Genomic DNA, 22938 nt, shown 5'->3' with positions numbered 1-22938 from the left:
AACCTAGGGGCTGAAGCCATTTGATGCCTCCCAATAATTAGTGAATATACAATGCACCACACTCTTCCTCCTCCTGAGTACGCGTTTGAGTCCCGTATATACGGGACGACTGGCAACTTTCAGCCGCCGCCCCCCCCCCCCCCAATGTTTTTTCATGTCTTTGCCTCTGTCTCCACCGCTCATTTCACGCCATTAGCAGTTTTTTTAAATAATTTTAGCAGCTTTTTCGCTCAACTTTAGCATTGTTTTTGGCGGTTGTTGGCGATGTCCCATGTTTTCCCGCATCTGGAACCCCGATTTCCCGTATTGTTTCTCAAAGAAATGTAGTCGGCCTATAAGACTTATGAAAAATTTGGCATTCCCCCCCCCCCCCCATCCCGCGCATAGATGCTCCTCTCCATCCTTATGCAGGGCCATAACTAGAATTTTTGCCACCCGGGGCAAAAATTATTTCGCCGCCCCCACACAACTTCAAAATTCAATAATTTTGTAACGGCCTGTTCTCTTTGTTCCCACCTAAAATTGCCACCCGGGGAAGTTGTTCCCCTCCCCAGTTCCAGCCCTGCCCTATTAAGCTCTGAAACATAAAAGAGCGACCCAAAATTTTCTTCCGTGTTTTTATGTTTTATACTGTATAAAATATTATTTTTGCTGCTTTTATTTCTTTTTTGGTTAAATTTTTCCAACAAGAGGGCCCCTGGGTAGGGAGGGACGTACGCAAGAAGGGGGGGGACTCTTTCGGCCCCCTCCCATGCCAAAAGAAATATATATATATATATTCAAAGAAAATCTTTTTATGACACTGTTTTAATCGATTTCTATTATTTTAAATTGTTTTTGAAAAAGGGTGCTAACTCAAAATTTCTCTGAAAGAAAAATTTATTTTGTGCCTCCCCCAAAGATTGATACCACGTACGCCCCTGGGTCATTCCCGTGTGGGCGCATGTGATAAGATGGCACTAGCCGGGCCCACGTTGCACCCACCAGTTAAGACGCCGCTGATAGATAATAATATTTCGCGTGAGAGCAAACGGAGTAGCGAGAGCAATATCACGTGACTTGCTGATCTCATTTGTTGTAACTTCATTGGTTGATCTTTCAGGCATATATCGTTATGATGATCGGATTGGAGTTTCAGTGCGGTGTGCGTCTCTCCAATCCTGTATCACCGACGCGGAGGAGGTGCCAAGAAATATTTATTACTACTGCACAAAGCTGCATTAAGCGTACAAGGGCGTCGCTACGCCCTTACAAGCAGCTTTGCTACTGCATGACTAAAATTTGTCAAATAGAAATAATTTGTTACCAGACAGGAAAATATGATTATTTTATGGAGTTTCCGCCCCACTCTGATAACTACGAAAAATAATTGTGCTGAGCAATTTATTTGTAGCCCAGGCATACCATAAATGAATAATGTATCAGGAAGGGAATAATTATGGGCTTTAAGATCTCGGGGATCTTTAAGATCACCTGACCCTTGAGGTTTCTTGAATCCACATAAAAAAACATATAGAGTCAAGTTCGGTTGCAAACTCCGTTAGTGATTCGAGAAGTGTGTGAAAAAAAACCCCGACCGTGTATGTCATGAGGTATGTTCTCAATCTTTATTGACTCGTGAAGCTCTTTTTATTGTATAATTTTAATGGCGGAGCCCCGTAGGCCTCTTTTTTTTTTAAATTAGGTTATGAAATTTACTGATCTCTTTTATTTTTCTCAAGCTACCGTGGAGCCCCTGGGAAGTACACACGAAGCTCTGCAGAGCACCACTGTTATAAGTGAGGTCGTGAAATTACCTTACGTAGCAACATAGGCGCCAGAACCTAGGGGCTGAGGCCATTTGAGCCCCCCCCCCCCCACAATAATTTCTGGAAAAAACAATGCAACGCACCCTACCTCTGTGCGTACGAGTCTCGTGTGTATACGGGACGACCAATAACTATCAGCCCACCCCCCACCCCCAATGTTTTCTTCATGTTTTCTGCTTAGTAATAAGTAGTACGTGTACATGCAAAAAAAATTTTATTGAGATTAAGGCCGGAACTAAAGTGGAATAGGGGGCCCTAAAAATTTAGGGGACGGTATTTTTTTAGGTGGCAACAAATAACACCTTTATAAAATAATTGAATTTTAAAGTTGTGGGGACGGGGGGTTGGCAAAATAATGTTTGCTCCGGGCTGCAAAAATTCTAATTACGACTAAAATAAAATTATCCAGCTCGTAACCAGCACTATATGCATAATAAATGTTATATATTATGCATATAGATTTTCATTAATATCTGAAAATTTATTAGAAACATTATGTATAGCCTATATACAAGGGCGTAGCGGGGGGGGGGGGGACTCGGGGTTCGGGCCCCCCCGAAATGTGAGAAAATGATAAAAAAAAAGGGAAAAAGATGGTGAAATCTATTGTTCTATCACTTTGGTCTCCCCGCGAAATGGAAGTGGTCCCCCCTGGAACTAAATTTCTGGCTACGCCCCTGCCTATATATATACGCATATTCAACATGTCACCATTCATACATTTTTGGGGAAATGTTAATGGTATTTAAGTAACTAAAAGTTTTTATTTGAAGTTAACAGCATTGTACTATTTACACCGAGAAAATAACCGAAATTATAGATAAATATAAATTATCTATAATTTTTCGGATTTATATAAATTTTACACGTCATCAATCAATAGGCCTATTCCTGAATTAGCATAGCTTTTCAACCGGAAGTGATTTGGTTTACAACAGGTGTTCCTTTATTGCTGGGGCCGCAACTAGAAAAAAGCAGATGTGGCGGGGGGGGGGCGTAAATTTTACCCTTTAGCCCAGTGGTTCTCAAACTTTTCGGCTCGTGGCTCCCTTGCTGTTGTCATCGTGTGTATACTGCTCCTTAGAACAGTCCGATGGAACCTGAAAAGTGAAACTTCAAGTCACTGAACAGACGAGCATAAATATCGCCAGCATGGGCAGAGATACGGGGGAGGGCCACCCAGCATCAAAGGTGAAGTTGACTGATCTAATGCATATATGTACAGATGAATCGACAACAGCATCATCTTGCCCCCCCCCCCCAGACTTCCAAGTCTATTTCCGCCTATGATCGCCAGCTCGTCGCAACGCTCCCCCCCCACCCACCCTCCGGGAGCCGCGACGTACACTTTGAGCATGCCCCCGTACCTTGGAGCAGGGCCCCTAGGCTGGGATCTTTTGCGGCCCCCCCCCCACCACACTTTCACGGGCCCCTTTATGATGAATTTATATCTTGAAAAAGCAAAACAATAGTGAAAATCGTTCCGGGCCCTAGGGCTGGAGTCAGTGCCGCCTTAAGGCATGGGCCCACCTGGGCACGGCCCGGAGGCCTGAAGTGAAGAGGGGGCCTCACAAAAATGAGATCTGGTTGAAATTTTCGAGAATTTGTTAGGTAGGGCCTCAGAAAAATCAATTTGCCCGGGGGCCCATACTCTTAAGACGGCCCTGGCTGGAGTCGGGGGGCAATGACTTTGAGGAAACACTTTTTTTCTTTCTTTCAAACCGAGCATAACTCCGGCCTATTTATCATGGGCAATTTACTACTACTACCTAAGCGAACATGCACCTCGTACACATTCCTCTACGAAATTTCTAAAGAATGGGCACAAGCCGGAATGCGTATTCTGAGAGTATATCAAAGCGTATTAAAGATTATTGATACGCTTTGGAGTATATGCTTGGTGTCCTTGTCTCTCTCTCCACCTAACGTAATTATGTTCTCGAGTTGCACTTGTTTATGCTGCTATCTGGCTCACATTTTCTGAAGTAAAGATACAAGCATTTCTATCTTTACTTTAGAAAATGGGAGTCAGATGGCAGCATGAATACAAAACAAGTGCAACTAGCATCGAGCTTATGATTATTACTAGAGCCCGGATTATATGCACTAAAAAAGTGGTAAAATATGCTCTAAAAATATGCAAATATGTACTTAAAAATACAAAAATATGCACTTAAAAATACAAAAATATGCACTTAAAAATGCAGAAATATGTGCAAAAAATGAGAAAATATGCATAAAAAAATTACTATAAAAAAAACAGATGTGCTTTTAAAATGTGAATAGAATCTTGTCTATGTATTTCTTTGTGCATATAATTTACAAAAACAATATTCCCCTCATACATATTTATGTACCGCATATGCAAATAACTTCTACATATTTTTTTATTCAGGCAGTTTAAGGCATTAAATTTCAGCTGCGGGAAAAAACCCGATATTATAAACAATATTTATTTGAAAAATTATAAAAAAAAATTGAGTCAACTCTTTTAAATAAACCTTCAAAAATATGCACTTATACTGAAAATTCTTTGCATTTATGCATTTATATGTATTAATGATAAAAAAAGGCCAAAATATGCAAATGCACATATAATCCGGGCTCTAATTATTAACGTAATATAATTTTCGTAATTAACGTAATTAATTAATGTAATATAATTTTCGTCACATGCGAGTTTGGACCGAAATTGAGAAGCAATCCATAGTATATATATATTATAAATTATTATTTGAAAGGAGATGTATTACATCCCTTTCCTATTTACATATTTCCTATTACATATTTACCTGTGAGCTGAAATTCTGTCGAAATTTCATTACAGTAATGAAATTTCGACAGAATTTCAGCTCACAGGTAAATACACGATTTCTTTATTTGAACTGATATTATTTTGAAATTATAATGAAATCGGGGTCGTCGGAATTGTTTCGAAACTTGGTGCTCGTCTTTAGTTTTATATCGGAAATTTTAATTTCTAAATCAATTTTGGGGGTGCTCGAATCCATGCCACAAATTACCGTGGGTGCTTGAGCACCCCTGGCTCTGACGCCACTGAATGAAATGGTAAGCCAGGACTGTCATTTCAACTTTTTCATGGGGAGGGGGCAAAGAACATATACTCACTGTATGTATATACATATACCATTTCTAGTGTATTTTTGAAATCCGGGGGGGAGGGGGGGGGCAATAGCCCCAGATGACGGGTCTGTGGTAAACACATGGGGCTCACCCGGGCACTCCCACGGGGGGATTTCAAAAGAAGATGGGACGTCACGAAAATTAGATCCGGTAAAAAATTTCAGGAATAACCAAATGAATTTGCCAAGTAGGGCCTCAGAAAAAATACATGGCTGGGGGCCCCATGATGCTCTTAAGACGGCCCTGTATAAGCACCTCCAGAAAAATTTCAAAACACTATATACTTTCTCATGTAGCTAAACAATCCACGACCTCCTATATAACCTATGGAAATAGGAGGTCGTGAACAAGCACGTGTTCCATAGGGATGGTCCGTTGCTTGGAATATCTGTAATCTAGGTCACGCACACTAAGGGCGTAGCGGGGGGGGGGGGGGGACTTGGGGATCTGGTCTCCCCCGAAATGTGAGAAAATGACCGAAAAAAGGGAAAAAGATGGCCAAATCCATTGTTCTGTCACTTTGGTCCCCCCCGCCGAACGAAATTTCTGACTACGCCCCTGACGTACACGCACATCTGTGTGTGGGAGTATCAGGGCCGTCTTAAGAGCATCATGGGGCCCCCCGGGCCAAGTGATTTTTCTGAGGCCCTACAAGGTAAATTCTCGAAAATTTCAACCAGATCTCATTTTTGTGAGGCCCTCGTATCTTGAAACCCCCAGGTGGGCCCATGCCTTAAGACGGCACTGGGGAGTATCTGTGGAAAATCATTCCCTTAACCGTAAACAAGAATTCATGTTGTTTGTCTTTAGTTTTGCCCACAGTTTATTTTTTGCCTCTCAGAACCGTAGCTTTCGCCATTTCATCTCATGAAACTACTTAAAATTCTACGTGTCAATATTTTAACTAATAAACAATAAAAATATAATAATAAATCCAACATATATGGGTACTGAAAGGCACATTTATAGAGGAAAAACACATTTTATTGCCAATTTTGTTTCCATTGAAATCACTCAAAACAAATGAAATTATACTAAAAAATTATACAATGTTACCATTTTATTGTCATTTCAAAAATGATATCAATTTAAATAAAGAAATTGTGTATGTGAGCTGAAATTCTGTAGCGATTTCACATATAATAGAAATTATTTTACTTATTTCTTTGTAACGATTTTTATTTATTTTTGATAAATTTAGATTTTTCCTATCCCGGTTAACAAGATAAGTACCGGAAGATAAGAAGAACTATAGACTGTGCTGTTTTCATTCAATTTCCCGGGCTCTGAATATTTTTTTAATAGCGCCATGTGAGGGAGAACGTGCAACTCGACTCGCTCAAGTCAACTCAACTCTCAAGTTGAAGCAAATCGAGCTCGATTTTAGTTTCCCCGTGTGAGGAGGGCCTTAGAGGAGATGGAGATACGTCAGAAAAAATACAGGATGTATGGTCATTAAAGTTCTTTATATGTATTAATAGATGCTGCCATCTATCATTCAAATTAACAGCTTGCAACAAAAGACACATCTCTCATTTTAATTCTTACTAAACTGTATTTAGAATCAAATTATATGAAAATATAGTTTTTCTGGGGCAATATATTGAATATTTATATAAAGTATCATTTCAATAATTATGCACCAATCACATTATTATTATCATTATTTTTTGTGTGTCATAATATTTATAGTAAGTTGATGGCAACAGCGGTCAAGCAGAACCAGAAGACGGGCCGTCATGAGGTGGAGGAAGAGTATTTGTGTATTTTTGGTTAGTTGTAGGAGAAAATAAGCTGTGTAATTTAATAAACAATTTAAATGATTTGTGTATATCATTTCGACTGACTGGTTTTTTAGTTTAATAAAACAAAAACCAAAGAACCGATTTGTGTATTACAAAGATGGGAGGTTTAATCTCTCGGTTGAGGGTGAGTATTTCTTATATTTCATTTTGGAATTGCACATCCTTGTAGTTATTATTCAACCATAAATATCTCCTCTACAATCTCTTGCGATGTTTTTTTTTCCTGTTTGTCTTTTAAAGGAATTATGGCCTCGTGACTGGTATAGTTATTAAAACATTCATAGAAGCTTTGAATATTTTTCTTTCTATACCTGTTATTGTTATCAATACAAATGATAAGTATTGATTTAGATTTTAAAAAAAAAATAGATGACTATGAGTATTATTATTTTACTCAATTTGTAAATCTGATGTATGGGTACTGTAATGACGAAGGTTTCTTGTTTTGTAAGGAATTTCTTTCACGTTTTCTTGAATTCCACGAATGCTTCTTCCTGGACTGATAAATGATAAACTGATCCGTTCAGCCAAATCGTTCCACAAACAAAGGATACCGCAAAGTTTATGATTCAAGTCGGGGGGGAAACAGGGTGAGGGTCATTTGCTGGATTTATTTTGATGAAGCTATGGGTGGCTGAGTTTAGCATCACAGGTTTCTTAGGTTGCAAGATACTTAGGCTCCGTTTACATAGGAAATAGAAAAAACATGTTCAAAACTGGCTTCGAGGATTTTCACTAAAATCCATTTACATGGACTGGCACTTTGACCCCCCACTTCACAGAAGTCGTCAGACTTTCCATGGGTCAGCCAGTTCAATTCGCTGTGCGAATCTTACCCCTATGGCGGGGGAGGGTCAGCAAGTGCCAGCACTCATAATGCCACTGCACTATGGTACATGTAAACAGGGCTTCAGGGTGGATACAGGGTCAAATCTTGGATCCTGCAAACTACATAGCCGTACGTGCCAACTGAAAGGGGGGGGGGTGTTGGGGGCAAATTGGGGGACACAAAAATATTTGCTTACACTTAAAAAATGCCCAGCAACTGGCCCTGGGTAAGTATAGGGAGGTGGAACAGCACATGTTTTATTTCTTTTGGTGGTGTGTTGGTGATTTCTTCTTTAGTCAGAAAAACATCTGGAAGCATGACAAGTTGCCGGGAGTGAGGTTAATTTTCTATAAGCGTGGTCAGCGTCAATGTAGTGACATTTTTGCAACAAAATTCGCAACCTCGATAGCCGATACAGTGTTTACTAGTTTTGGCAACCCTTTATCAAACAGCATTAATTAACTGCATATTTTGTTAATTAAATTTTTGTGTACAATTTTGTCATAGCTTACCTCATTTCCTGCCTATTTTGATTGATTATTTCGCATTACCACATATCAGATTGATTTCATATAATAAATTGAATTTTTTGTGCAATTGTATGTGTTCTTTGTCGGCTATGTGGAATTGGGTGCTTTTGCGATGGATTGCTTGGCGCAACAAAAAGTTGCCATATTGGCGGTGACCACGCTTATATAGAAAATGAACCAAGAGTGAACCAGAGTCATGCTTTCAGATGCCTTTTTTGCCAAAGAAAAAAATTGACAAACATTTCGTTAAAAAGTGATAATACTATGGCTGTTTAAAAAAAGATAAAAAATGAAGGATAAAAACGGAACAGCTTTGGTATAAGGGACAGGTTGGCGATTTTCGGCACCAAACAATCCGACGACCCCATCAAAAGTCACCAAGGCTGTTAGACATATTACGGGTGCCAGAAAAAAAAATCGTCAGCATAGAAAACAATAATGAAAACAATAATGAAAACAATATGAAAAATATCATGAAACACACTGGAAATGGAAACAAAAATAAGAGCTGGATTGAGTGAGCATAAAAATGCTAAAACCAACAAGCATAATTATAATAAATTTAATTATAAATTAAAACCCGGACTCACTTTCCGGGTATTCAGATTCTTTTAAATAAAATAAAAAGGATGCAGGGGCATCCTGTATGTAGAAAAGAATAAATATTGGAAAATATTAAAGGTACAACCCGAGGGAAGAGATACCCAAATTGATCCGACACACACACTACATTATATATATACGGAAGGAAGAGAAAATATGAACTAATCCTCCAACGATTTTTCAAAACGCTGCGCCTATAAGGTGACATCATTTGGAAGAAAAAAGAGAAACCAGTTTGAAAATGGAAGTTGGAAGTTTCAAAAGACGAGCTACATACTACAAAGAGAAAGAAAGAATGGAAAAAAAGGGAGAAGACCTGTTTGAAATACGCGCTAGGAATACAGAAAACAACAACCAGTGCCACCATCTGGCAGAATTCAGAACAGCTTTAGAATAGAATAGAACATTCTGGAACAACGACAACCCAGCTGAACAACAACGAACCAGAGCACGCAACGATGGCAACTTATCGCCGGAAAAAAAGTCGCCAATTTGGCATGTCCATCACACCAAAGCTGTTCCAAAATAATAAAAACTTGCTCTCTTTTAAATAACACAGTGGTCAGCTTAAAAAAAATGATTGTGGGATTAAAATTATAACGGCTAGTATACAAAAAATTATAATATAAATATGAAATCCTGAGAACAAATTTCAAATGAAGTACTCCAATCAAAAAAAGTAATATACTGGGAAAACTATATGTATACGATTCAACGTATACGACAAAAAAGGCTCTAAAATGTGTGTATGTGCTGAGGCACTCGATTAATTCAAATGCTGTGCTAAAGCATGTGATGTCACCTTCAGACAATAACCTAAGCAAAAAAGGGAATTACACCCCCTGAAATCGAAAGCAGAATATGTCAAAACCTGCAACGTACGTCACAGAACAATCAACGCTACTGCAGAACAATCTGGAAGAATTTTAAGAAAAGCATACTGAAGAAACACTATTATATAGTCGTCTTGCTGCAAAACATTTCCAGTCAGCCAAGGGCTCGTTACAGAACAATGAAAAACATTCTGCTTTGGGGGAAAGAATAAATATGACAATAGCTGGCAGAAAAGAAAAACGCCAATGAAAGAAAATGACCAACCATTACTGACCAGGAAGAAAACAGCCAACAGGCTAGAAAGGAAATCGCCAAAGAAAAAAGGGATTACACTATAGCTGTTCCAAAATTTATACTTATTTGACTGTGATTTTGATATATATATATATATATATATATATGAGTAGGTGCTATGATGATGAGCTTTTGAAGGAATTTCCGTATGCTTTTGGAATTCCATAAAAACATCTCTTTTTGGACTGATTCACTGATCAGCCAAATTGTTGGCAAAGGCATGGCCACAAACAAAAACAAGGATTGGGTTGACATAGCCGGGGGCAATTACGGTAAAATTTCTGTAATTGGGGTCGAAGCTAACTTGGCGAAGTTTTTCCATCGCCAATGTGCAATACTTGGCTATATAGTCAGGGCTGTCTTAAGAGTATCATTGGCCCCCAGACCAATTAGTTTCTCTGAGGCCCTACCTGGTAAATTATAGTAAATTTTAATCTAATTTTTATGAGGCCCCTCTATTCTTGAGACCCCCTGGCTGGGCCCATGCGTTAAGACGGCACTGTATATAATAGCTGTATCGGAATGGCTCCATGTGACGTCATATTGGACTGTGACATCATTAAAATGAATTAAAAAGCGTGGATTTTAAAATTAAATATATTCTGATTTGAAAAATATTTATGTAGTAAGTGTTCAATAATAATTGATATTTTTATATTAATATTATATTAATTATAACATTAGTTCCTGTAGGCCACGCAAACGGCTTTGCCACCCCCTTGATTTACTTGGACTTCACTTTGCTACTCATGCCGATAAGGGGGCCCTACCCCCAGACCTGAAAATATTGGTCTCGGACCAACCACCATAAAGACAATTAGGGCGGAAAACCCTACATTATAGTTATAGACTATATATGTAGTTATGACCTTAATATTGTTTTTTTAGAATATTTATTTTAATAAATAATTTTTATTATATAATATATAGATATTGTTTATTATATTTAGTGACATCTCATAATCTGGTCAATTGTTCCCGTTGTTAATGATATCAAATACTGTGAAACCAATATGATCCAAGTATTGCATTAGTCAGAGCTGCACAGATGGTCAAGGGCATCCGAATTCCACATGTCAACAAACGTACCGCACTGGAGGAGCAATTCATAGCCAGGTTCTGTGTCCCATTAAGGTTGACAACCAGCTTTTCTGCCCCTGGTACAACCAGCCCTTCAATGAAAAAAATTATATTATTGGCATAGGCGGGAGGGTAGGTGAATACCCCCATAACAGGAGTGATATATATAACTTGGTGATTCACCCCCATAACAGGAGTCTGTATACACTATGGCGAGACATCCCTATATACAGGATCCAAGGGCTTATAATGCAATATGTGTTGCTTGTATGTTTTTGAATTATTCAGATGGGAGAACCTCAGCCACACCATAAGTCTCCCTCCAAATTATTTAAGGGGTGGGGTGCTGCACGTATCTAGAGCATCCATGTTCTAGCATTCATGACAAACATGCCATGAAGTATGATTTTTATGAACTTCTTCAGTACAATTTTAAACTTGGTTATCTGGCTCTAGTTTATCCAAAACTGTCAAGGTTTATCTACTTATACTTACTCAATTTCAGAGCGGGGTAATAAATAAATATATCCAACTTTTGCTTTTCTTCCCCCCCCCCCCCCATCCCATGCAGAACGTGTTTGCATTCACAGCTCCACAACCCTTACACCCTTACTATACAATATCCAAGAGGTGGAACTGAAGTCTTTTTTGATCTATTGGCTGTTAGTGCTAAATGGGTCCTTCCAAGATTGACATTCATGTAGTGCAATCGTTCTCAAAGTGGGCGCTATCTCCTCTCCTCCCCTCCCAGAGGGCAATGGAAGGGTCCGGGGGTTGCGATAGAAGCTTTGGGTTTAGTATAAGATTCTGTGGGTTGGCTTGAGTGTTGGGGCTATAAAGTTTTTTCAAAAAAGAAAAAAATTAAAAAAAAAGGGGGGGAAGTCTCAATAAATTTTGAATGTTTCCATTCACAGATCCCACTTTTTTTTAGGAAAGCACACATAAGCCCTCCCTTAGAGATGCATAAAATTTGGAAGATTAAAAATGATCAGTCATGGTGTTGCTGCCGCTGCGGTGGTCGAGTGGTCATAATGACGGACTCGCATCGCGAGGATCCGGGTTCGAACCCCACCGTCACCGCAGCGGTGGTCGGCTGAAGTTGGCTTCCTGTGGTTCCCAACTTCAAGGCGCGAATGCGAGCCGATCTCTCCTTTAAAAAAGCTCGCCACAGAGAGCAACAGACCTACAAACAGTACAAATATAATTCAATCATAACACATCACTCACTTCACTTCTGAAATATAGTTGGCGGAACTGAAAAATCAAACACAACACTACATGCGCATTAAGACTGTTAGGTACACACACAGTTACACTTCCGGCACAATTCACTAGGTTGTAAATTGCCCATAGATGGTGATAGACCTGAGTTGTGCACGGATTGAAAGAAAAAAAAAGTCATAGTGTTGCTAAAAACTTAATGATGTGTGTGTCTGTGGAACAGGTTGAGCATATATTGTTTTTGAAGTACTGGTTGAGCAATATTTTTAATTTAATTACCATTTAATATGTTAAGTTGTTTTTCAAAAGTTCGGTTAGCCACAGTAAAAATCTTCAAGGGTCGTGCGCCAAAGTAATGCATGCTATCAAAAAATCCTGTGCTATAAGGAGATACCATTCTTAGTGTCAACAAAGACATGCAAATCATGTTTATCTCTCGATTCTCTTATCAAATATATATATTTTTCATTCTTTTCTTTGCTAGAGTAGGGCTTGTCAAATCCCAGGTGCTAGGTCACCAATGGCTATTAAAAAATTAGCATTGGCAGCCAAACTTTTCTATGTTTAATGGCTAAATTGAAGTCGGAAGCCAACACAAGATTTTTTGAATTTGTGTGGCTGTTTCCACCAACATGGGAAAAGGTCAATGAGTCCCAAAAAGCTTTAAAAACATTATTCTGGTCAAAATCTGGCTGTTGCCTATTTTCTTTCTTAATTTGTCAAGCCTTGTGCTAGTTGTCCTAATTTTTTCAAATGAATAAATTTGGCTTTTATGTTTTAGCAGTTCCAGATTTGCGATAGGCCTATAATGTACCAACACCATTCACCACACTAAACATTCAAGCAGCTGTTGTTATATTATAAAATATACTAACATACAGCGTATGGCTCTCTTGATCAATTCATGGTTCATCTGCAGCTCTCTAGAATAGTTAAGGCTGTGGTTCTCAACTGGTGCTCGGTGCCCTCTCCAGGGTCTCTGTGGCCACACAAAAAAAAATTAAAAACCCTCAAATTAAAAAAAAATAATTATAAATATTTTTAAATAAAAATAAATCTCGGTAACTTATGATGAATAAATAATTATAATAAATATTATAAAAGAAGCACTTCAAAGTATAAATGGGCACACAAGTCAATATCTCCAACTCTACTATGCCTCTGACAAAGGTTCTGTAGGACTGCGATGTACACTTTGAGAAACACTGACATACAGTAATGACTCAATGAAAACGATGTTCTCACCCCACAGTTATTTCACTGGCTGTACTGCTCAGTCAATATTTTATATAGCCTTCTGAAAATTTTGAAATATACCACCCTGCTGGTCTGTTCCAGTCCTTCCCCCTGGGGTGGGGGCAATGTAATGTTTTTCAGAAATGCTGATATTAAGCAGGATATCATGTCTGATGAAGCTTTGAATGGCAGTTCATTCCGATGAAATTTTGGTTCTTTCTCACACTCCCTCTATTTCTGGCAGGGATTTGTATGAATGGCTATAGTCGAAGAACGATGTGTCGCTACACACACAAGAAAAAATAAATAATCCGAGAATTGAACTCATGCACTTGAAGGGTGTATGAAGTGAAATTTTGAAAACCACTTTGTGGTTTTCAAAATTTCACTTAGATGATTTGTTTCGCATGCATCTCACACTTCCATTTGTATACCGTGGTTCAATTAAATTTCACTATCCAACACAGTAGTTCCCCTCATTGCCAGTTCTAAGCAGTGCCGTCCTAATGACCACTCGGGCACCTCAAGAGAAGAGGGCCTCACAAAAATAAGACTTGGTTGAAATTTTCTAGAATTTATCTGGTAGGGCCTCCGAAAAATCACTTGGCTCGGGGTCCACGATGATCTTAAGCACATGCCCCCATATTTATTAAAATGTTCATTAGCTGAGCCCAAAAACTGCAAAAAAATAAATAATAAATAAATAAAATAAAAGTAAAAAAGTATCTGTTAGCCAAAATCCACAGGGTTAGAGATAATTGGGAGTTTGTTGTATATTTATAACTTTTCTTTAGCAGAAACCTACCAAAAATGAAATCTTCATTAACATTAAAGAAAATAGGGGAAAGGAGATTTTCCATTTCAGAAAAGTATTTTCTATCAAGACTGGATTAAAAACAGAGTTGTATATTTATAACCACTTAATAATATAGCAGATTCAGGGAATAAGAGGAAATATAAGCCTATTTATTTGAACCATTTATCAGAAATTTTTAATGAAGAGGGTTTATCTTTAGTCTTTATCTTCATACTGATGTAATAAAGCATGTGGGGGTAAAAAAAACCACCTGCCTTCATTCATCTGATATTCATCGAACATGTGTAACTTTTTTTTAGCTTATTTTTATGTTTTCTAAGTCTTTAAAAAAGCATATTGAGCATATGCCAGAGAAACACTCTGCAAGGTTGTTTATTTATATCTGCAGTCTGAGGGTTGAATATTTGCCAGGCGTTACAGTGTACATCTCTAGGATGCTCATGTGGCTAAAATCCTAGTAGTGCTTAAAAAAAAAGAAAAAATGTATTCTATTATTTCTTACTTTAATTTATTGATCAGAAAACACTAAATCAATAAAAAATCATTGATTTGGAAATATGTATGCATGAAACTTAAAAATAAAAATTCATATGAAATGATGTAGTAAAACTAATTAATGGTGAAACGTAACAAAATAATTCTTTAGAATAAGGAAAAACTTAAGGACTATCTTTCAAGATTAATTTTATGACAAATTTACTGCAAAAAAAAAATCAATTCTGAAATCATTGTTTTCTACCATGAAATTATAATTTTATATTTAAGTTTATTTTGTTCATTTACATGGTTCGTACGGTCCTTGAAAACCTTGAAAAGTCCTTGAAAAAAAAAAGTTCATTTTCAAGGCCTTGAAAGTCCTTGAAAATAAATAAGAGTCCTTGAAAAAGAATTTTTTTTTAAGAATTCTGTGAGAGTCCTTGAAAAATGTGTGTTTTCCGAAATAGTTTTCGCCACTTTTTTTTTTTACTTCGTAAGTGACGTCCTTAAAAAAGTGCAAAGCACAGGGAAAAAGCCTTAGTAGCCAATAACCCTGGATAATTGGATTTGAAGCACGTTTTTCCCCATTATTATAAAGCCTAGTTTTCGTAGGAGCAGGTTTTTTGTGCCGCGTGCAAAGTGAATCGCCCAGCGTGACACGCCGTCCACTCACCAATAATAAGAAAACCTAGATCCTAGAGAGCGCAACAAGCCTCACACGGCAGTGTTTTACGTCGGGCGTGATTGGCCGACTGTTTCTGGAGGAGTCAAATGCGTTGTGCGCCACTCGTTTTACCGATCTTCTCTTCATTTTTGTTTTCTTTCACTTCCCTTCATCGAGCTCGATGCTTCCCTTCAAACCGGAGCATGCAGATGACAGAGTAGCTGATAGCAGGGCCGTGAGCTGATGCGCCACGGTAGGAATACACAAACGCGTAGTGTGATTATGTAAAACGTTTCTGTCGACGCGAAATGATACAGTTCGGTTCATGCGGCGCCAAAAACCTATGTTGGAATGTTTTTTCCCTTTTTATTCTCTGTGCACGTGGAACCGCTCGGCCCAACGCAATATGTAAATCGCTGACGGCATGCTCTCACCCTCACGGGAGCTCGGCTTTGTACTGTAGGCTGGTTTTTTTCCGCGTCTATGTCGGGATTGTTTTTTTTCTCCCTGAGATTGCCGGTTGTTATTTGTCGGCCGTTTTATTTATTTATTTCTTTTATGATCGTAAATGATCTTGTTTTTTTTCCTTGCAACTTTTATGGAATAAAACCTAGAGTTCAAAATGAACTTCCAATCGTTGTTTTTTTTCTTCAGCTCAGTCGGCACACTCTGACCCCCCCCCCCCCCCAACAACCAACCAATACCTATTTCTAGAGTAGAAGTCCTTCTGTTCTAGAAGGTATTGCAACAACCCACTTCTAGGAAAACCCGGCTTTATGGTAGCATGTATCCTGTGATCGTATGTAGACGTATTTGGAGTCGTTGGAAGTCATGAAACTTTTGTACAAGGTATTTTTTCTGGAGGACTTGAAAAATCAATATCTTAATAAAAAAGTGTCATAATTTTTGCCGAAATAATTTCAGCCTTTCGGTCCGTAAGTGAGCGAAGCTTCCTCTGATTACTGTCAACTATAGGCGGAGATTGACTTGGAAGTCTGGGGGGTGGGGGGACACGATGATGTCAATTCATATATGCATATATACATTAGATCAGTCAACTTCACACCCCCCCCCCCGGTATCTCCGCCCATGCTGTCTAAGGTTGTATAAGGTTCTTTAAAGAAAGAAAACAAAAAATGAGTAACAAGTGTGTGTACTTTTAATTACTTGTGTGGCTGAAAAATCCCTTCTATCAAGATTGGTTGCTGAGTGTGCCAGACAAAAATGTCGCCAAATGCAAGCTGTACTTCAATGGGTGAATCGGCGCTGAAATCCATTGAGCTTATATTACTGGAGGGAGTATGACGCAGGGCCATAACTAGGATTTTTGTATTGTCTTGCCGCCCCCACCAATTCGGAATTCGATAATTTTATAACGGTGTTCACCTAAAAATTGCCACCCGGGGCAGTTGCCCCCCCCTCCCGCGTTCTAGTACCGGCGCTGGTATGACGTCAGTGGTCTACATAATTACTTGGAAGATCACGTGACGCGTTGAATGTCGGCGCATCTCCGTTATTTTCTAATGGCATCCATAGTTGTTTAAAGGAGTTTAAAACAATAAATGAAAGAAATAATTTCAGTATCGATGATATGATTCCAAAATTAATGAAAGAGATAGTTCCAGAATTAATGAAAGAAAGAATTAAAATTAATGAAAGAAAGAATTAAAATTAATGAAAGAAAGAATTAAAATTAATGAAAGAAAGAATTACAGAATTAATGAAATATAATTCCAAAATTAATGAAATAATTTTAGAATCAATAAAAGAATTCAGCATTAGCGAAAGAAACAAATCCAGAATTGATGAAAGCAATTATTCCAAAAGTTATGAAAAATTATTCCAGAATTGTTGAAAGAAATAATTCCAGAATTGATGAAAAAATTCCAGAATTAATGAAAGAAATTATTCCAGCATTAATGAAATAAATAAATTTAGAATTAATGAAAGAAATAATTTAATCTTTTTTTATCTTTAGAAGAGTTCTTTTTTTTAGTCTTTAAAAAGAAATTAATTGCAATATTTAGAGACTAAACTACGTTTCAATGAGGAAATTGACAGGCACGAACTGTGTTATTCAATGTGTCATATGTTTTGTATGATATATATATGTGTATGTGGCCTCCTTTATTCATTACAGATGATGTGAAATAAAGTAGGTAGAAATGTAATCTCTGAAAGTTTTAATCAAAATTAAATATGCGCCTATTCATGTGAAAAATATGCGTTTGTAAAAAAAGTCCTTGAATTTTTAAGTTTTACCTTGAAAAGTGCTTGAATAGTCCTTGAATTTTTTTTCGTTGGAAGAGTACGAACCATGATTTAGTTTTTGCATGCAAAGCATTAATTAAAATCTGCTTTGTAGCAAGTTTTTTTTAATCTACATTTTGAGAAGTTCCATATAATTGCTTATCATAAAATACTTCCTGTATTTTTCCAGCGAAAAAAAAGGACCTAGTGCCATGAAATGGCTTCCTTTCTTTGATAAATAGTGACACACTTTCTTCTTTGATGCATATGTTAAATAAATTAGATGAAATTTAAACTGCAGCTACTTGTTTATCAGAAGTAATAAGCCTAGTACATAATAGGAAAACCTGTCAATAATTATCTAAAAAAGCTCAATTCTGCCGTTGTCACAGGCTTTGGTCCGCCTTTTGGAAATTGCTAAATGGGAAACTTCCTGTTTGATATGGTACTCGTATTAATCACATCAGCATGTTTAGTCAGAGTGAATGTTAACCTCCATAGTCTCTGCATTGCCTGTGGGAGTCACTTATAGCACTTTAAGAAAAGTCCACCTAGCAAACTGAAATGCTCACAGAGACGTCAAAATTAATTTTAGATAAATTAAATTAGATGTAAATGTTTAGTAGTAACATTCATAGTCATCTGTCTGCAGAAAATAATTTTAAGCAGTTTCACAGTTAAAAATAAATGTGAAATTCAAAATGACCTTGAGGAGTAAGAAGGTTAAAATATCTTTTTGTATACCCCATGGTTTTTATAAATTGCACAAATGAAAAAAGAAAACTTTGAAAATATCTTTTTTGGGGGTTTTTGCTTTCATACATGAAGGCCTAGGATGTCATTAACATGAGAGACTAATTATTTTACTCGTTTATGTTTGATTTACTTCTTTTTGCTTCTCTAGGCGAAGCCTTCAACAAAAGAGCTGTTGGAAGAGCTTGAAAAAGTAATATTTTAATGCATACTATTTGTCAATCATACTTGATAGTAACCAACTGGCTATTATCAAGAAAAATGCATTGATGTATTTTGAGGAAATTTTGTTAATTTTCATAAATTTCGTATGTATGTTATGTAAGTTATGTATTTCGTAAAATTTGAAATAATTTTGTATATTTTCAAGGAAATAGAAGCTGTTGAGGAGTACAAACGCAGTACAGAACAACAGCGAAAAAGGATTATAGGCTCTTTAATCTTCTACTTCATTTTGCTGTTTATTATTGGAGCAGCTGTCTTCGCCTTTTATTATTTTCCATTGTTAACAACAACAAAAGAAAAGCTCATATATTCAATCCCACTGTGGCTTGCACCAGTTTTGTGAGTATGAATTGAAGTGGCAGTATATAATTAATTCTAAATATTTAGTTTTTGTGAATTCATTGATTATATAGGAACTTAAAATAAGATCAACATGCCAGAAAAGTAGTATTGACAAATGTTGTGTAAGTTCAGGGATTGTGCAAATTGCAAAATCTGAAGAGAGGAAAAAAAAACCGTTTGTAATGTACTGCTTTTCTTGATAATTACCATTATTTCTTGCATATAATCCACGTATTTGAATTTTGCTAGTTTGAATAGATGACCTTTAAAACAAAATTAACATTTTGTTTATTTATTTATTGAATCTTTCAGCTGCGACATGAATTAGGAAAATAACATGAAACTATTTCATAGTGTTTAATAATAAATAACTTGAATAAAATGTTGTATAAGAAATAGATATAATTGAAAAGGGGGAAACTTGCTGTGACGCTAAGATTTTTATGAGAGCTTGTAGATGCTTAGTTTTTTTTAAACAAAATTTGATCAGAAAGATAAAATTTTGCTGCTCTTGCAAAAAAGTTGCTGATTCATATTCAGCTACCTCATTGATTTCATATATGTAGCCTATAAATAGTATTTGCAATGGAAAAAATGCTGAACTGGATAAATTTGTTTTTCTTTGAGTTTCTTATCACCAGTTTCATTTTTCTTTGGTGTGTAAGTATCTTAATTTTTTTTTTGCTTGAAATGAAATTTAAAAAAATATCAAGTGTAAATGTGTATGAAAAATAACAGGAAAATTACAATTGACAATACATACATTTAAGGAATGTTTGCAGCAAGAAATTTAAATTCTTATATGCATTGACAATGCAGAAATAGAAAGAAAAAGTCCTCATTCGAGGAAGAATTCATGTAGGAATGTATTGAAATTGCAAATAATAAATTGTTTAATTATGTGTATGCTACAGAGCTGCAACATATGAATAATTAAATCCTACTAATTGAAATCTTGCATTGTAATCGTAAATTCCAGTTTTTGCTGTTGTGCACCTCAAATTCTTATTTCAGTTTTTTCCATTTTACAGGTTCTATCTTTTAAAGAAATTTTTGCATTGGTACTTCACTCAGAAAATTAAATATAATGAAGAGAACCTTATTGAACTCAAAAAGAAAAAAAGGTCTTTGCTCGAATTTGCAATGGATACAGAAACCTATAAAGTTGTTAAAGAATTGCTCTTGAAATATGATCCTGATTACCATAAGAAGGTAAAAAAATTACTTCAAATCTTTTTTTTCAGCTTTTAATTTAAGCATTTTTCTTTACAGGTCAACTTTCTGAAATTTGTTGAAAAAGAATTCATTTTTTTTTATGTTTTTCAGTTGCATTAAAAAAGAATTAGTATAAATTGAAATAATAAAAGCTTTCCAGAGTATATTTTTTCTAGTGCCAAGTGTTTTGGTGCCAAACTTTTAATGTAAAAAGTGGGAAATGTTATGAATTTGGTTATGATGGTGTTTTTATTTGACAAAAAAACGAAACCCATACAGTTATTACTGCAGATGAAAGCTTTGCTGATTGTTTATTTAGTAATGTTTTCAATTCAATTTACAGTTTAGAAAATTTGAGCAATAATGTGTCATCTGACCTTTTTCTATTCCATCAAATTATTTGTACAGGTAGTTTTTTACTTCTACAACTCACTTGATAATATAAACAGCAAAAATCCTATGTGACAATAATCACCTATATAACAATATTACAATATTACTCTTTGGTCCTGATGCACTTCACATAGTGTTAATATATTCCATATATAACAATAATTTCTTTGTAATGATATGTTTCTCTGATCCCTTGTAGTATCATTATATAGGTGTTTTACTGTGTAAACACACACCTTTTTTGTGGAACTTTTCATCTTACTTTTATATTATAGATTTTTGAGATGACACCTGCAATTGAGGCTCCACCTTCATTAGTTAGCACAAGGGGATCATTTGGTGAAATAGGTATGTTGTATTTTTTTCTTCTTGGAGAAAAAGACAAACTTTTCATTCACAACCTTGAGGTGAACTCTATTTTTTGTTGGTATTTCTATCTATCTTGTTATTGATATAAATGTAGATAACATTTTTTATATTTTTAATAAGATGGCTAAAATGGATAGTCTGAAATAAAAAGTGATGTTCATAACTCAATATTAATCTGCTGCCAAACTGATGAGTACTTACAAAATCACGAAATTGCAGAACAATATTTTATAGTTATTCTTCTATCTGGAAATTTCTTGCATGTGCAGTCCCAAGGAATTGGCGCATCAAATTGTGACCTCTCATGTAGTACTTTCTTATGACAGTTACAAAAAATATGGGTTTTACCAAGAATATGTGAGCTATGACAACTTATTTGCCTTGGTACAAATGGCAGAAAAAATGTCAAACCTCTATATCTGGAAGTGCTTTCGGAAAGTTGATATTATTTCCAGTTTTACATAAGAAATCAAAATGACCTCCAGATATCACAAATTCAAGTTCTAGAAGTTTCACTAATGGGAAGTAAGATTTTGTATATAGATATCTGAACACGTACCATTCTACTGGAACTGTAATTTTTTTTTGTTCTTAGCATGAACAGAACAGACATCAAAATCTGTTTTTGGGGATTCATTTTATGTTTACATGAAATAATCTGCGGATGTCTTTTATTTGCAGATATGAAAAATTGTTATTTAGTGGGTGTTCATTTTGTTTTAACTTTTGTTTTTGTTGTGATTTATTTTTTAATTCCCTGCTCTAATATTCTTGTAGGTAGCTTTTAGAGGAAGGAAGAGCATGGAAATTATCTTAGCCATCTTAGCAATAAACTTGTTACCTACATCGCTGTTACCTGTTTTCTTTTGCTTTTTTGGATGCTTATACTTGGTTTCTAAGCAAACTTTTACTGTCCCATGTGCATTAGATTCTTTGAGTTGGGCTGTAAAGCTAACACCTTTATTCTGATTTTACTAAATTTTGAGCTGTTTCATGTTCCGGCTGCTTTTGGAAATGTAGTTAAGAAAATGATATTACTTGCCAGTATTCATTTTTTAAATTGTTTTATATTTTTCAAAAGCGCAGTTCCTTAATTTGCTTCCTATGTATGTGTCTAGGCTTTTTTGAAATGCAGAGTAAATGATATTCTTGATTTTTCATATGTAGTCAATACTGCATTTATCTTCCTGATAAAATCTTTTTTTTTCTAGAAGCTTTGATTTTGTATTTTTTTTTCAGATCTACTCATTGAGTAACTACCATTTCTCACTTTGCTACTGAATTTTTTTTTTGAGAGAATTTATATCAGAATTACCAGAGCTATTATCGGGTTAAGTTTTTCAAATTAATTGGCAAATATTAGATTACTTGAATAAAGCATTGTCACCCAATTTGAAATACATATATATATATATATATTTCAGATATGGTAGAATCCTAGCTGATTGCAATCTCAATGATTGATTGCATGAGATAGGTAACTTTTTTTGGTGTTTTACTATTGTAAAATGTAAAAACAGCAGCAACACGGTGATTATTTTTCAAGATATTGCAAATTTTAATTGATTTCCAAAGAATGGAAACAATTTACTCTAATTTATGGCACAGGGTAAAGTATATGTATCACATTGTTTCTATGGTGCATTTTTTGGCATGGAGCTTTAAGGCCTTTTTGTATCACATCTCTTTCACATATTATATCTTCTCTAACAGTTTAAAACTCTGAAAAAATGCATATAGACACCCCTTTATAATAGAATTTCTTGGGTGATCAGAATTTTCTAAACTAGTGAATATATAATTACTCTTCCTTTGAATTTCGAGGAAGTTTGAAAATCTTTCATGAATATGATTTAATTTTTATTTTAATTGAGTAGTTGATTGGTTTATTTTGCATAGCTTATTATGTACTTACTAATAAGCTATTATGTACTCATTTCTTATGTATTCAAAAGAAAATCATGCAACTTTATATATTCATTGAAAGAATTTTATCAGCCACCTCGTTGGGCATTTTGCCTGTTGTGGCGTTGTATTTGTATTTGTATA

The 22938-nt window shown here is 35.9% G+C and overlaps 1 protein-coding gene across 1 annotated transcript in view; it reads left to right on the top strand.

Annotated features, from left to right (window-relative positions):
* The first annotated feature begins 6650 nt into the window (after positions 1-6650).
* Positions 6651-22938, top strand: part of LOC149086741 (endoplasmic reticulum junction formation protein lunapark-A-like) — a 41489-nt gene continuing 25201 nt past the window's right edge. The window contains exons 1-5 of the mRNA XM_089231094.1: positions 6651-6881; positions 18497-18538; positions 18716-18909; positions 19944-20124; positions 20796-20868. Coding sequence (XP_089087220.1) covers positions 6855-6881; positions 18497-18538; positions 18716-18909; positions 19944-20124; positions 20796-20868 — 517 coding nt within the window. The 5' untranslated portion in view covers positions 6651-6854. The remainder of the gene's footprint in view (positions 6882-18496; positions 18539-18715; positions 18910-19943; positions 20125-20795; positions 20869-22938) is intronic.

This window comes from Pholcus phalangioides, unplaced genomic scaffold (assembly GCF_987345545.1).
Source record: "Pholcus phalangioides strain wild (caught in Gottingen) unplaced genomic scaffold, Ppha-v1.0 ptg000004l_1, whole genome shotgun sequence".
Lineage (NCBI taxonomy): Eukaryota > Metazoa > Arthropoda > Arachnida > Araneae > Pholcidae > Pholcus > Pholcus phalangioides.
Note: the sequence above shows the minus strand (reverse complement) of the source record. Positions and strands in the feature narration are given on the sequence as shown.